This window comes from Sceloporus occidentalis, unplaced genomic scaffold (genome assembly GCF_023333645.1).
Source record: "Sceloporus occidentalis isolate IW3139 unplaced genomic scaffold, rSceOcc1.0.p SCAF_7, whole genome shotgun sequence".
Classification (NCBI taxonomy): domain Eukaryota; kingdom Metazoa; phylum Chordata; class Lepidosauria; order Squamata; family Phrynosomatidae; genus Sceloporus; species Sceloporus occidentalis.
In genome coordinates, this window is record NW_028316987.1 from 61,225,775 (window position 1) to 61,241,846 (window position 16,072).

Below are 16,072 nucleotides of genomic sequence, written 5' to 3' on the forward strand. Positions count from 1 at the left end.
AATAGGATACATCATAAATACAGACTCCCTCTAGCATTATAACTGCCCCCTGAGCAAAATTACATTTAACTCAAATAAAATACAACTAATATATAAATATACTGTGCACAAGCAGGATCTGGATTGTTTTCAGATCTGATCTTCCCTTTCTGACCACCAATGTCCAGTTCTACAGATCATGTAAGTTAGCTTCCTTTCAGTTCAAGATTTAAAAAAAGCAGAAGAAAAGTGGTTTAAAAGAAGGCCTTAAGAATCTATCATATCATGCTATAGAAGTTAACTGTGGCATTCTATTTTGAAAAACAAAACTGTATATAATATAATTAATAAACAATGTGGAAATAAATCATAATACCGGGCAAATAACAATCTGACACAGAAACTAATATATTATGCTAGTTGATCCACACAAGTGAGTATTTTCACAGAAGGAAATTAGTTTGTGGCACTGGAGGATAAAGTATCTGATGGAAGAGTAAACAAGGCAAATGGGCATGTGTAATTATGAATTATTTCTTTCCAGTCTGTGATAAGCATTAAAACTGAACTTAATCATTTAGTACCTCAGGCTGCACTGGTGTGTAAATACCAGTCTGTTTTCAGATTTTTTAAAAAATGTAGCCATGAGTTATGACAGCCCTGAGCAAGTAGGAAAGCAAGAATTCAATCCATGGATATACTGTATCTCATGAGTAAGAAGTACAAATACATCATTTTCAGTTTATCTTGTCCCTGGAGAAGAGATCTCGCTTATTTTAGTTTAAACATAGTCTACATTTCTAATTTCTAAAAAGTGAGGAAGCAAAACATTTTTTTCATATCCTTTATTCTCATGATCAGTGAATCAAATCTATGGGCCAGTACAGACGGCCTAAGCAAGTGGGTTGACACCGCACCTTTGATTGTCAGATCAGGGCCAGGGCAACTACATGCCGCGGCTTTGATCTGGCATAATAATAATAATGATTTATTTCTAGCTCGCCCAATCACAAAGAATCAGGGTGGGTTACAACAATAAAATACATCAAATTACAATAGAGTTTTAAAAAATCAAACCCTAGACCTACCCCCCCATTCCCAGTACTAAAACAGAATTAAACAGTAATAGTATAAAAACATTAAAAACATTAAAGACATTAAACAAAAAAAAAATTGGCAGAAAGATAGGCAGGGAAGAATAGACAGATGAGGGGACAAATATCTCTATATCTGGGGAGGGTAACTAAGTTGGAAAGGCCTGCCGGACCAAAAAGAAGCGGTAAAATGCCACTCCTTTTTTGGGACAGAAAAAGAGGGGCTTTTCAGCACTCTTGCAGCATGCTGCATATAAATACTGCACCATCAGAGCACCACAATACTGCCCACCATCTGGTCAGGCAAGCAGCATGATGCCGCCTTGGTAGTGGCGTTTGGGCATGTGTCCCCCACACCACCCCCAAGCCAACATATTTTGTCAGTCTGTTTTGCCCCTAAGTCCATGAAACTGCATTTGCTAGCATCCATTCCTTATTATCTTTGCCTCTACCACTCCATCTTTGCTTGACCTACACATTTGTTTTTCATGACATCCTAAAGTATGGTAAGAAATATCACAGTACAAAGCACCACAGGGAGTTCATGTTGCACCTCAAGCCAACAAAACCTCTGATACTTCTCTTCACTACCATTGCATGATTTTCTTCTGGTCCTGATGTCCACTGGAATTGTAGTACAATCCCTTAGAAGAATATATTTTGTGCATTTGCATGTCTAAATATGTCCACAATTAAGCAAATTTTACAAGACTGCACATCAAGTATCACAGAAAGCATGGTTACCAAGACTAGGGTGTCTCTAGTTAATCAAGAGACAGGCCATAGGACCAAAATGATGATTTATTAATGAAGTTTTAGAACTATCCCCTCAATTCCAACTTACCTTTCTGTGGTACACTGCTCTAAACAATTCTCTTCCATCCAGCCCCCATACTGGAATATCAGAAGTTGTAATATGAGGAATCAGAGCACTGGTTTAGCCCTGGTAACACTGGCAGTGACCAGAGTTTCAGGCAGGTGCCTTTCCCTGTAGATGCCAGGGACTGAACCCAAGACTTTTCAGAGGGAGAGAATGGTCACTGCCACTAAAGTACATCCCATCACATTGGAAGTTAGTCACATTGGAAAGGAAGTTGCTTAAAGCCACGCCGCAAGAAGGGAAGATAAAATAGGCAAGCTGCTAAATTTGCAAATTCAATTTCAAGAAACAAGAGAGCACCTCACTATTTGTGGAAGACACATGAATAAGTTAAACTTGAGTGACTTGGCACATACAAGTCTGGTCCTTAAAGTGACATAAATCTGGCCACACCATACATACTGAATAACAGTTGACATTATTTTCTTTATTATGGTCTTGGTATCAGTGGCCGCTTCCAGTCCTCTTGCTACAGTCAAGATCTTTTGTACTTCAAGTCCATTTTGTACTTTTCTATTTGGATTTCCCCACTGCTTTTCTCAGTAATTTCGGCACCTCTTTTTTTTCAAAGAAAAAGAGAAAATAAGAAGAAGCTGACATCTACCACAGTTTATGCGTGTGTGTGTGTGTGTGTGTGTGTGCAAGATTATTTCCAATGCACTCTGAAGTTCTCAGAGAATTTCTACCTGGAACTGTTTGCCAGCTGCCTGACCTGTCACCAGCTTTCTCTGCGAAGTGCTGTGCTCTGAGTACCCCTAAAATACCTCATCTGCAAATTACCTTTTAAATGCATTCTCAGGCTCATTAGAGAATTAGCTCTGCTGCAGAACACATTCAGACTTCCAGAGAGACAAATCAAAAAGTGGGAAGTATGTGGGTGGGGTAGGAAGTTGACATGCTTTTGTTTTTGCATGTTCAAAATAATCTATTATTTTTATTATTACTCTAATATTTAAGGCACTGAATCGAGCCAATTTTGATACTATAATGGATTCTTGGAGGTTTATCACATGGGCCCTGAAAGGGGCCTGTTGCATTCCAAAACGGGGGCGCGCACAGGGGTGCACAGAACGGGATGGGACTAGGAACACATCTTACTGCACAACGGAACGCCGCCACTGCCGCCGGGCATTCCAATCACATCCTACATCCGTTCCAGAGGACGCGATTTCTAAGAACTGTTCCAAAGCATTCTCAGAAATCGTGCCCTCTGGAACGGATGTAGGATGCAATTGGAATGCCCGGCGGCAGTGGTGGCATTCCAGTGTGCAGTAAACTCCGTTCTTAGCCCCATCTCATTCTGTGTGCGCCCCCGTTCTGGAAAGCAACAGGCCTGTTTTAGGGCCCGTGTGATAATCTTCTTGGTATCTGTTGGGGTATCACAAAATCTGTGGAAGCTCAAGTCCTATTCAAGATAATGGCATACTAAAATGGTGCCTCTCAGGGCTGAAACAGGCAGGCCTGATAAAGTGGGCCACAGCCACTCTGGTGCGATTCACGCTGGGGCCACAGCAACTGCATGTGCCCAGCCCTGATGCAGGCCGCCACCATGGTTTTGAACTGGGCTGGCAAAAAAAGCCGTATTTACCTCTCCTTTTTGGCCGGTTCTTTGTAAAATCCACAGCCTTGGGGCAGTTTCCAGCTGCACTCGGGGTGTACATCATGTTTATGCTGCACCCTGAATGAAGCCAGAAACCAGTTTATTTGGCCTGTCTGTTTCAGGCCTTATATAAAATTGCTTTTTAGAATTATATTTTTTTTCAATATTTTCAAGCCATGGATCATGGAATCTGTGGATAAACAATCTGATGATACAGATGGCAACCATACTGAAAAGTTCACAGCAATACTGTGTAGCCCCTACTATGCATTTTGTTCCCAAGTTGCTTCTAAAAGTTTGCTTGCAGAAGAAGCACTTTTAGGACAAATGAGCATGCTACAGTATAAGCTGCTGCATAGAACCCATTTTAAAATTAGTGGCTCAACACAGAGATAAAGCCAAAGGGTTGGATAATGACCAAGCTAACGGAACATACAGCTGTTAAAAGTATCAAGACGAGCTAGTCATAACTTAAGAGCCAAAAATATTGGGTAGAAATTGTACATAAGCCGATTCTGGCTGAATATGAGGAGAAAAATCTTCATGCTAAGAGCTGTTTGATTCTAAGACTGCCCTGGGTGGTAGAAAGATCTCTTCAACTGGAGGCATTTAAACAAAGGCTGAACAGTCATTTGAAACTGTGGTTAAAGGGTAGGGCACTCCCTTTTGTCCCAAGGTGTCTGCCTACATTTCCCATCAGTCCCATCCAGCAAAGCCAAAGGCAAGGGATTATTGATGTTGTACAGTAGTTGGAACACAACTGGAAAGTCACAACTGCTTACCCCTGTTATAATTTATAACTGTAGTTATAAATTATAACCTGGATTGTAAATCCATAATTGATCAAGGGGCTCAACTGGGTGACTTTTCTGATCTCTTCCAATTTTATAGAGTAATTCATTATTTCAATCAGGACAAAGGACCTGGTCTGGATACAACACATTATTGCCACAGCATTTTTTTATAACTCCTACAAAGAAGGTCTGATTCAGAGTGACAGTGATTCATTGTAGAAATGTTTATTTTTAGGGGGCACTGACAGCTTAATATGTAACCTCTCAATGTCCCCAAAGCCCCCTAACAGAATAATAATTGAGACCAAAAGAACCACTTCTACTTGTATAAAAATATAAATATGAATAATTAAAACCTCCAACACAATTAATTTGCAGTTAAATCTCTGGTGATTAAAAAAACCTCTAGAGAGCCCACCTACAAACTAAAGGGGGACAGTTAAACCACTCTTTAGAGGGAACTCTTCACCCAGAGTCTTGCCCTAAGATGGTTCTGTCTCCTATGACTACATAGTCAAGGAACGAGCAAAGGGAAAAATGGCAACATAACTGTTCCATTCCCTGCATTTGTTAGTTTGAAGTTTTAAAATACATGGGAGATCCTAACCATAAATTTTTTATATCAGGTCAAGTTTCATGCAGCAAATATGTAGCCTCTGTCTCTAAAAGAAACTAATCATAGTGCTGACACTCTTTCTTTCTTTCTTTCTTTCTTTCTCTCTCTCTCTCTCTCTCTCTCTCTCCCCCCCCCCCCCCAAATCTGCAATCTTTCATAGATTATTTACCAAGAGGGACTTCAACACTTAACTTGTTCAATAACCAAAGCCTCAAAATAAATTGAAGCCTCAATATAATCACTCAGAAACCTTTATGTTATGACATTGATCTTTGTTATGGCTTATCTACACTGGCGCTGCAGGCATTATATTTAAGTGCAGTTATGATAATTCCAGAATATTATTTTGTACATTAGAAAAATGCTTTCATATAGCCTAGCACACTCGGTAGTTCTTTAGAAACTGTGTTTATGCAATCATTTAGTTTTACTAATTTATTCTTTAGGGTTGATCCTTTGAATCAAGAATTCTTTTGTGCAGAGGCAGAGGCATACTAACATAATGGTATTCTTGCACTCTATCTTTTATACTTGCACTCTACCTACAATTGTGCCTCACACATAGAGTTGACTACACATAAATAGCATGCAGTGGGATGCCACCTGTCTCTAGTCCAGTCTCATCTACATACACTGAATATAGCATATCACTGACACATTTACTTACAAAAATACTTCATGACATAGTCCTTCTCTCCAAAAAATTAGAGGTAAATACAGCTTCCTTACTGGCCCCACATACATTGATCTCTGGATTCCTATAGATCCAAAACATTATTGTTAGTCCAGATGTATGTTGGCATAGTGCAAGGAGCTAAGGAGGATACTGAACAAGGCCCTGTACAAACCAATCTTGTACTAAAGTCTAGATCTTCAATCAGACAAACAGATCAGGCTCCAGAACAGGGTTTGTCAATCAGTTTTCCCTGGAACCTTAGCATTCCACAAGAGGTTGCTAAGGGTTCTGCAAGTTATTATGATTTGGGGGGGGGCACACTTTTGGGGGCAGTAGTAATAATAATTTTTGTGCAGACATTCCCTGAGAACTGAATTTAGAGGATTTAAAAGGCATATATACCCTCCAGACTGCAGCATTCAGTTGATCCCATAGCCTGCAAATGATCAGTTAAACTTATGGTACAATTCAATAAAGAGGAAGAAGAAGACCATATAAAACATTTAGGTTGGCATGATCAACTAATCTCATTGGTAGCCTCTTTGTATCCCAGTTTCTTTCTCTTCTCACCTCAGACTTTCCCTGCCTCATCTCATCTTGTCTCATATTAACTTCAGCCTGTTTCACCTCACTTTGCTTTCTCTAACCAGTCCTTTGACCTCCACCTGCCTGTTGTGTTTCCGGCATCTGATTCTTAGTTCCTGTTTGTCTGAGCTGGTGTATGGCCTCAGACTCATTCATAATCATTATATGTGCCTTTCAACCACATACCCATTGCCATCAGACCCAAACCCTGAGATAGCCTGCCACTAAAAATACCCTAAAACTAACACAAAGTACATCTAGGACAAACATAATCCCACTACCCTAGATCTATACACAGCATGTGTATACATTGCAGATTACATATTGCACACTTCCCTTTTCCTATAAACCTAGTTCCACAGCACAGTTACATAACAATGTGACTTTTATAGACTGAAGTAAAAATATCTTATGTCTCCTTTAGTCTTGGAAGACACAGAGAGTCAATCCCTTATTTCCTTTGCCTAACTATAACTTTAAGGGACAAGTAAGAAACAAAGGCCTCTCCTATAACCCAGGAACATCAGAAATCTTAAATCATATCAAAGGAACCCAGCTTGCTCTTTCTATTGTTCACCTTGTTCCAACCCCTATCAAGTGAATGCTGGTGACTGGAAGCATGGCATGAGCTCCCACCATACGACCCCATATGGGGTGGCACTGGACAAAGCCAGATTCTAGAAGTTTTCATATTGTAAAAAACTAATATCCAAAAGAGTTTTATGGGTCTAAATTCAGTGTTAGCCTCATCTACAGCATACCTATTCACATCGATGGGACCTATCTAACTGATGACTAATAAAATTCCCACTGATTTCAATGGGTCTTTTCAGGTTGGGACTAACATCAGATTTAGCCCTAACACTTGTATGGGAAAAGATTATAATAACAATAACCACAACAACAACACAGGTATACCTTTATTAACAAAATCAATGTGTTCCTGGGCATTACTTCTTTAACAGAAAATTTGGTACCAGAAACGGAAATAACATGAAAAGAATAAGCATACGTTCCTGCATCACAAAATAGAAGAGCAGTTGAATATGTTTCAGGAAACCTTTTATCCAAAACTAATAATACACACATATGAAATGAAATAATTGTGTCAGGTAAGCTTTGCATAAGTAAACAGAGACATTTAGAACCATATAGAGACCAGGCGAAATGTCAGGAATAAACTCTTCTAGAACATGGCCACATGGCCTGAACCCCCCCCCCCAAAAAAAAAAAAATATGGATGCCGGCCATGAAAGCCTTCGACTTCACATCTAGAGACCACTTGAAAGCTTATTTCAATATGTTTCCTGGGATGATTTTTCCTTTCTTTTCACCAGCTCCATTTTTCTTAAGATTTCTATTTTAGACTTTAAAGTTATAGATCTGTGTTTTTTAAACATGCTGTGAGTAGCTGGTGAGGCAGGCATTTCTCTCTGTTTTAATGTTCATGATTTCTCTGTAAAAGACTCTGGGGCTGCTGGTTTTTACCTTGACTTTTTTGTTGTTGGCACACATGGCTACAGTAAAATCAGATAGAGGAGAATCCTGTTCTTTCCAAGACCAAGCGTAACTGCACTGTTTATTGCAGACACGCTGATGTAATAGAAACACATTAAAAGTCTCCATTTCTCCAGCTCTCCTTCACTATCCTCCCAAAGCTGATGCTGCTTACAAACCTTCTAGCCAGACAAAAGATGAGAAGGAAAAGTGGGGGAAGGAGGAAGGGAAGGTATAAAAAGACTTGATAAAAAGGAGTTTCTTTGTTAACTGAAGTATGCCTGTATTTGTAAGACTGAATTGCTCAGGCACAGTATACCCCCATATACTCAAAGAAAAGTTTTGAAAACTTTTTTCCCTAACTGCATTTGACCATCTTAACTTCACTCATTCATCTGAAACATCCTCTGTTAACGTCTGTATATATATATCACAATGCAATAAGTGATATTTATCTAACTGTCAGAGAAACAACAAGAGACTGAGAGCCTGTTAAATAGAGAAAACAAATAAAAAATATTGTGTTTCTTAGATATTATTTGAGAAGGATTAGAGAATACTTTTCTCTTTAGCTCCTTATAGAAAAAGTGTGGTTGCCTACACTCATGGGGGGGTGTTACTTAATATTCTTTCTTCATGGAAGAAAATATGGAATTTTTCACATCATGAGAAATAGTTCACACATTTCAAGTAATGTTTTCCTAGCCACCAGATTTTCTTCACAGCTTCTCCAAAGATTTGGAGGGACACTGTTCTTGGGATATAGTGATAACAACATTATACATGTGCAGGTAACAAAGATCAAGCCTCAAACCATTAATTAACTAGGGGATGCTGAATGATGAATAGGCATAATAAAAATGCATCTCCAAGCATCCTTTATTCCTAAACATTTTCACTTATGCTAACTCACCTGTGGGCCTGAACCTATTTATCCCCTTTTTAAAGGCAAATGTGAAATATTTTCCAAAACTCTTACAAACAATACCAAACCACCCTCTCTAAAATCAAATAGAGTTTTTCAATAAAAACAAACTTATTTTGATCCAAAGGTATTAGGAGTATAGATTGGTTAAGAACAAGTAACAGCAACAGGATGTAAACATTTCCTTAATGATTGCATAGCTTAGAACAAGCAAAGCAAACAACAAAATGAAAGCATTTACCTCCTCCCAGTGGGTTTTAGCATTTGCTTTATAGCTGCAAGAATTAGTCATTCATTTAGACAAGGCCTAGTCCCTAAAGGCTCACAGAGCTGTGTTCAATTAAATCGGTTCTGGTGTTGTTGTAAGTAAATGTTACTACACAGGAGGCCTGTTTGTTGCATCATGCAATCTAAGGAAACAGTATGTGTTTTAATGGTGCAAACAGGAAATATTCAAACAGGTTCCTTTGAGAATCTAGATGATAGACATATCTTGGGCTTACTCTATTCATTCAAACCATCATTTTATTAACTTTGGTTACACAACTACCCAAATTATGGAAGTTTTGTGCCCTTTCACTTACAAAGGAAAAAGAAAAAAAATTAAAAATGGTTTTAAAAATAGGAACATGTTCAAATGTGTTTCTTTTAAAGACAGCAATCCTATCTCTTACATTTTTGCTTCTTACAAAGGTTGCAGAATAGCAGCAAGAGTGAATATGCAAGTAACTTTCACATCTGTTTTTTGCAACACAAAATACTTATACCTTCCAGCAATATACATGGACTGCTTGCATTAACATCCATCCAAAAGATACATCTGAAGAATCTATAATATTGAAAGACAAACACTAAACATCTGAAAATATTCCCTTGCTCTATTATTAACATTTTGTTTGATGCTTGCCAATACCCAACAAATGTTTCTTTTATTTCAGTTGTGATAAGAACTATAATTTTAAAAACTAATGACTGTGTTTCCATTTTGCTTTTCTTTTTTCAACTCCTTTTCCTGATGACACTGGTGCCACAAACTCTCCTACTTGTAATATTTGAAAGCTACTCTAAGAGCATTTTTGCCTAAAAAGTGAAGTAAAAATGCTCAAAATAAATACATTTTAATTCTCAGCGCTGGATTAAAGCTTCCTTAGAGGGCATAGGATAGGATATAGCTAAACCAGAGCCACAGTCACCTTATTGTTCTTTGACAATAGGTTTTACATATCAACCTCTGAACAGTGATGAATATCTATGATTTCCAATCATGGAGTGTAGGATAACTGTCAGAGGGATATGAGGACTGACACAAAACATATTAAAAGAAGCAAGGTGCATCCAAGTGTCATGGCTATGAGGAGAAAGAGGCCCAAAAGTGCAAGAAGCAATTATTATCATCATCATCATCATCATCATCGGTGTCCTCTTTTGGAAGCCAGGCGGGCAAAGTACTAAGCAAAGTCCATTAAAGATGAGACAGTGGACCTTATCGCATTGCCTCCTGGGACCTGATGGGGGTGTGATGAAAGTGAGCGGGATAAGAACAGAATGGGTGCTATCATCCATTCTACCGCACAGCAGAATGCCGCTGCTGCTGGAAGTTCTCATTGCGTTCCGGATCTGTCCCAGAGGAGGCAATTTTCAGGAATGCTTCTAAACAGTTCCTGAAAAGCGTCTCCTCTGGGACAGATCCAGAATGCAATGGGAACTTCCAGCAGCGGCAGCAGCGATCTGCTGTGCGGTAGAATGGGTGATGCACCCATTCTGTTCTCATCCCGCTCCCTTTCATCACACCCCCATCACGTACCAGGAGCAATACGGTAAGGTCCAGTAGCAGATTCAGTCATGTACACAAGCTTACCCACCAATTACAATTCTCAGAGTCCGGCAGTCCAAGTCAGTTGGGTACAGAAAGAAAGCCAAAGTGTCAGTCTAAGGGAGAGTCTGGTAGTGTGGTCAATTTATGTTGCAAAGTCTGAGGTTCTTCAGAAACATGAATCAGGAATCAAGAGCCAAAAGTGTTGCTTCCTCCTAAATGGCCAGTTGTCAGCTACAGCCTCCTGAGAATTACTGGATTGTTTATGACCTGAAATCTTCTCACAACTGTTGTCTGATTAATTAACATTTCCCATAGACATGCTCTGAGGGTCTCAAGCCCTCCCTCTCTCATCTACATTCCATTATGATAGGTATTATTGGGTCCATGTCTGTGTGGTGTGGCTGCTGGGGAGATTCACTGTTGATCTCAAGCAATGGCATGTCCCCTCCCCCTGTCTTTCTGTTTCCTTGTATGTATCATAGTCTGAATCAGATGCATCCCCCTGTCCTTCTGCTTCATTGTCTTTGTCAGAGTCTGAACCTGGTTCTTGGTTCAGCAAAACAGAGGTAACGAAATAAATGTGTTTTTTTAACCATCACACTCTTTTCCATTTATATTTCTAAGTTTGTGTCTCTGTGTGTGTGTGTGTGTGCATATGTGTGAGAGATAGTGAGACTTTGGAGGCAGGATGGGAGGGGCAGTAAGCAAAGTTTTTCCCTCTCAACTTCTCTGCCAAGTTCTGGTTGGGTGGCGGTCATCTATTAATGAATTTTTTTCTATAGAGAAAAAAATTAAATGTTTTTCAGTTAATTTGTCAAGTGAAAGGAAATCAGATAGAAATGTCCACCCCTTCTCCTTCTCCAATGATCACTGATAAGCAAAGGGCACTAAAACCACACTTAAAGACCATCCAGTGAACAAAATCAGCATTAAAGCAGAATCAAAACTGTATTATCACACTGCAAATTATCACACTATAAATGGTGATAGGGAGAAAGGAGGTCACTAATGGAATTTTTGCATTAATGAAAAGAAAAGCTTTCCAAACTGTCTCCCACCACAAGAACAGCAGAAGAGGGCCAACATCATGTGATACACAATTATCCTGCTCCGATTGCAAGTTACTGCCTCGTGTAGTCCTTGATCATTTCTATTGCTTCATAGCATGGTCTACATTTCACAGGCACTCACTACACTCAAGAATGAGTAAAAGTAGTCAGGTTAGAAGAGGCTGGAAAAACTCAGTGCACAGAAGCTAGCTCTGGTACCACAGAATCTCAAGTGACGTCAAAAGAGCCAATTACGCTCCTCTGCCCAAGATCCCCAGGTGATTACATCAAATACTGCATTGTGTTCAAATCCTATAATAATGAGCAACTTGTAAATTTGAAAAATACATGTTCATCTTTTTCTTAATGTCTTCATAATCTCTAAGTATTCAGTTTTTTAATACATCTGAAATATATTTTACCTGAACAGTTTTCTATTTATATTTTGTGGGGGAAAATCTATTTTTAAAACTGAGTTAATTTTTACAATCATCCAATGTGCATTTCTAACCAGTTTTAGAAAACATAGACAGGCCAAGATCATCCCAGGCCATGAGATTTTCTGGCCAAAACCTGTGACCCAGGGATGGCCCCTGGTTATGTCATGGCAGTTGGCCTTGGTGATGTCACAGAGGGTGAGAAGGGAAGTTTAACTAAGGTCCAAAACACACTGCAGAAATAATCCAATTCAAGACCGCTTTAACTGCCCTGGATCAGTGCTAGGAAATCCTGGGGATTGTAGCTGATTGTGGCACCAGAGCTCTCTGACAGAGAAGGCTAAATGTCTCAAAAAACTGCAGTTCCCAGAATTCCCTAGCACTGAGCCAAGGCAGTTAAAACTGTCTCAACTGGATTATTGTTGCATTTTGGACCCAAGTAAACATACAGACCCCCTGGAGTTTTTGCAGTTTGCAACAATTTGACTGAAATCGATTAAGGTTAAGCAAGCTGCATGGTCAGCTAGAAGAGCACTCTTCTTTTAAGAGAAAAGTGATACATAGCTGACAGAAAACTCTCAGCTGAAGGCTGGAATGCAACTCTTTCCTCTTGCCTGGAACTGGCTACAAAAAGCTAGACAATTTTTTCCTACCTCCTATCTGAAACTGACTGTGAAATCTGGAGACTTAAACTGGTGTTTTTGAGATTTGGTGACCCTATGGGCATGTTAACAAATATTTCTTTGCAGTTTGTCTGATTAACACATTTTTTAAAAAAATGGAAGAGCACTGTTGGTCCCTAGACTTGTATACTGAAAGTAGTAATGTGCACACTGTTCCAAACAGCACCTGTAGTAAGTAAATAAATAAACAAATAAACAAAAAATAATGAGTCTGAACATTCTTTCTTGTCCATCCACCTTTGCCATCCATTATGTTCAACATAGCCCAGCCCATTAGACAAAAGATTGAGTTCAGCACCCTGTAACCCACAGACCCCTGTCCCACTATTACTTCAAGGAAAGCGTATTAAGTGCTTCTGAGCCTGGATGCTGAGCTGCATGAGACCAAGTGTAACGTAGGGGCTGGATGAAATTTGAATTCATACTCAGCCACTAAACTCTGCATATGGCCCTCTGGTCATCAGCTGCTTGCAAATCACTAACCCAAGAGTTAATTTTGGAAGAATACATACTTATTTTCATATCATTTCCTCATTCTCCCTTGGCACTTACAATGATTATATCATAGTATCTGGAATACACACAATCAAGAGTTGGTCTAGTTAGTTCACATCAATAAGACATGTTCAGTCACTTCTTTCCACATCTTTCCCTGCTCTGGCACTCCTTGGTATTCTGTCCCACAATCTGGTTGCCTTCACTTTTTCTATCCGTTTTTTATTTTTGCAGTATCTCCTGTCCCTAGGCATTAAATGAAGTTGTTTCCTTCTTAAAACTCTTTTCTTTTTAACCACTTCCTTCCCAAATATTGTTAATTAGAACATTCTGTTGCCCATAAAATATTTGTTTGGTATATCACAGCAGACCAGTGTATGATAGCCATGGTTCACATTTCAAAAAGTTAATATATAGATTTTATTGAAGAAGAAATAGGGTATTTTTGTTGTTGTTTCCTCTCACTTCCAGCTGATGGATAAGAAGCTGTAACACACCAATCTCACACATGAGCAGAATTAATTTTAGTAGATAGATGTGGCTGTAGATACACAAAACCATCAAAGAAGTAACTAGGATTTGATCACAAGCTGGATTCCACAGCAACAAACAGATCCAATGCACTTCCCTGCCTTCACCTCCACAATTAAACACAAATATTCTTTGTAGATTCCAGGTTAAAATAAATTAGTTATTTATAGTTTTTTTTCTTCTTTTTTTGCATCCCTGGTGCTCAAGGCTGCTTAAAAAGTTAAAACAAGTACAGGCAAAATTTCATATCCTTAGTATGTGTAAAAGTTATGATATAACTTAACTATAAATAGTTAAAAGTAAGTTTGAAACTGACCTATTCAATGTATTATTATTATTATTATTATTTAAAAAAAACAGAGATGTTAATGGGTTGATTGCTGGGGAAAGAGGAGGCTTAATTCTCAAATCTGAAAATGTAATTGTAACATGGCACCATAAAGCTGAAGTTATCTGATATCTGAACTTTTAACAAAACTCACATAAATGCATAAACAAAACTGCAAGCAAGCTAGATCCTTGCTCTCACTGATACAAGGCCCCCACATTAAATAGAATCACAGCTTTTTCTATACTGCTCAATTCCAAGGACATATGAGCCAAAATGAATGCTTTCGATACTGCCAGTCGAAATTGTAGTAAAGAGAATTGCCCATAATATTGAGGGACTTCCCCTTCCTTGCACCCCCAACCCACCCTTGAATTCACTGCAGGGGAATTAACATGCTTATAAATAAGGAAAGTCTGGAATTAAGGTTGTTCTTTGCTGTCTTATTCTTAAATGTAATTACATGTAAAAGTGGCACAGTATGTCTGGCAAGAAAGAAGATTGCCTTGGCAATCTGTGCACGGGGCCACCCGAGCCGTGATTGGCTGGCGGAGGAGGGAAGGGAGGGACTTCCACCCACGCCGGCTGGGACTACAGGTCCCAGAAGGTGCCGGAGGGCAGAAGTGCCTCTTGATTGGGTGGCGTCATCAGGTGACGCCGCCCGGGATTGGTAGGGAGGCCGGGAGGTGAGTCCTCCACCCCATCCCAGCCTCCTATTGGATCTCAGGCCTATTTAAGGCCACGAGGCACCCTGGTCAGTGCCATTGCCAGCTCGGCTCACCCACCCACCCACCCTCCCTCAGTGGGAACAGGGTTGCTGTCACAACTTTGGAGTGGTTGCATAGGTCTCGGATTTGGTGGGCGTGGTTCCCAGGGCTGCGTAGACATGGATCAGGAGTCTAATGGGGACAAGGGGGTGCTGTGAGCAATGCAGTGTTGCCATTGCGGGGGAAACATCGATACAGCGTTCCCCATTGACAAGGGATAGAGATGTGATGATGCACATATGCAGAGTTGCGATCAATCGCATGATCAATTGTCGGAACAGATGGGCATTTAAATAGAAACCATATTCAGCACCTTATGGTACAAATGAGACAGAATAGCAGAATGTTAGCATTTCAAACAGTCTTCATCAAAATGAAAGTCAAATTGTATTTACATTTTGTTTCTGCAGTCACTTCCTTTTTCTGTGTTTAGGAGGCACAAATATTGATCCTAAACATCAGCAGGAAGTTAAACACAAACAGACTGACCTGGTTGTGCTGTGGAACTCATTGTTGCTGAGGGAAGAGATGAGAAAGTGATACAGAGAGATCAGATCTTAGCAACTGCAGTCTTGATTTCAGTCTTCTCATCAAGCTTGTTCAAGTGTGTGGTTTCAATCTATTAAAGAAGAAAAGCATTTAAAAATATTACCCATGCAGCTATAATATATGGAAGTGGTAATTATCCTGTGGTCTTGATCTGCAAACTCCAGTGTACAAACATACCATTACATGGGATGACATATATTTCAAAGCTAGACAACGTACCATGAAGTATATGACCCTAGAAAACAAAGAATGTGTAACTAAAAGGTGAAATTTAGCATGTGTATCTCTGGCATTTGTGGACGGGAGAATTTGGATGTACCGATCTCTTCACTTACATGGATATATCAAATGGCTGTAAACTCCAACTTGAAGAAAACAGAGTCATACAAAGTTAATAAGATAAAATTTAAGACTACAGTTGCCCCTCTATTTTCACAAGGAGATCTGTTCCGGATCCCCCTCACCCATGAAAACAGGAATTTGCCTATATTCAAGTTCCATTGGCTTGAACGGCAGTGAATGCCCGTGGGCACCCACCTCATTTTCTCCCCCTCCACTTGCCACCCATGAACAGGCATGCGATGTAGACTTCAAGTCCATGAAAATGGAGGAGCAACTGTATTTCAACATCTCTGAGCTTGCCTTAATTTTTTAACATAGAGGATTTACTTAGCCTAAATCTTATATATGTGAGAATTTAACAGAGAGCTTTGAATACTGATTCATTTATATCCTCACCTGTCTTCCTCACAAATAACCCAGAGCATCTAA

At 39.5% G+C, this 16,072-nt stretch overlaps 1 protein-coding gene across 5 annotated transcripts in view; it reads right to left on the reverse strand.

The window, feature by feature from the left end:
- The window catches only part of HDAC9 (histone deacetylase 9), a 266,320-nt gene extending 251,031 nt beyond the window's left edge, over positions 1-15,289 (reverse strand). For 4 of the 5 annotated variants that reach the window (XM_089533111.1, XM_089533109.1, XM_089533108.1 and 1 more), the window contains exon 1: positions 15,242-15,289. In XM_089533111.1, the coding sequence (XP_089389237.1) occupies positions 15,242-15,263 (22 nt within the window). In that variant the 5' untranslated portion in view covers positions 15,264-15,289. The remainder of the gene's footprint in view (positions 1-15,241) is intronic. The other variant, XM_089533110.1, reaches the window with a different exon arrangement.
- Between the last annotated feature and the right edge of the window lie 783 nt (positions 15,290-16,072).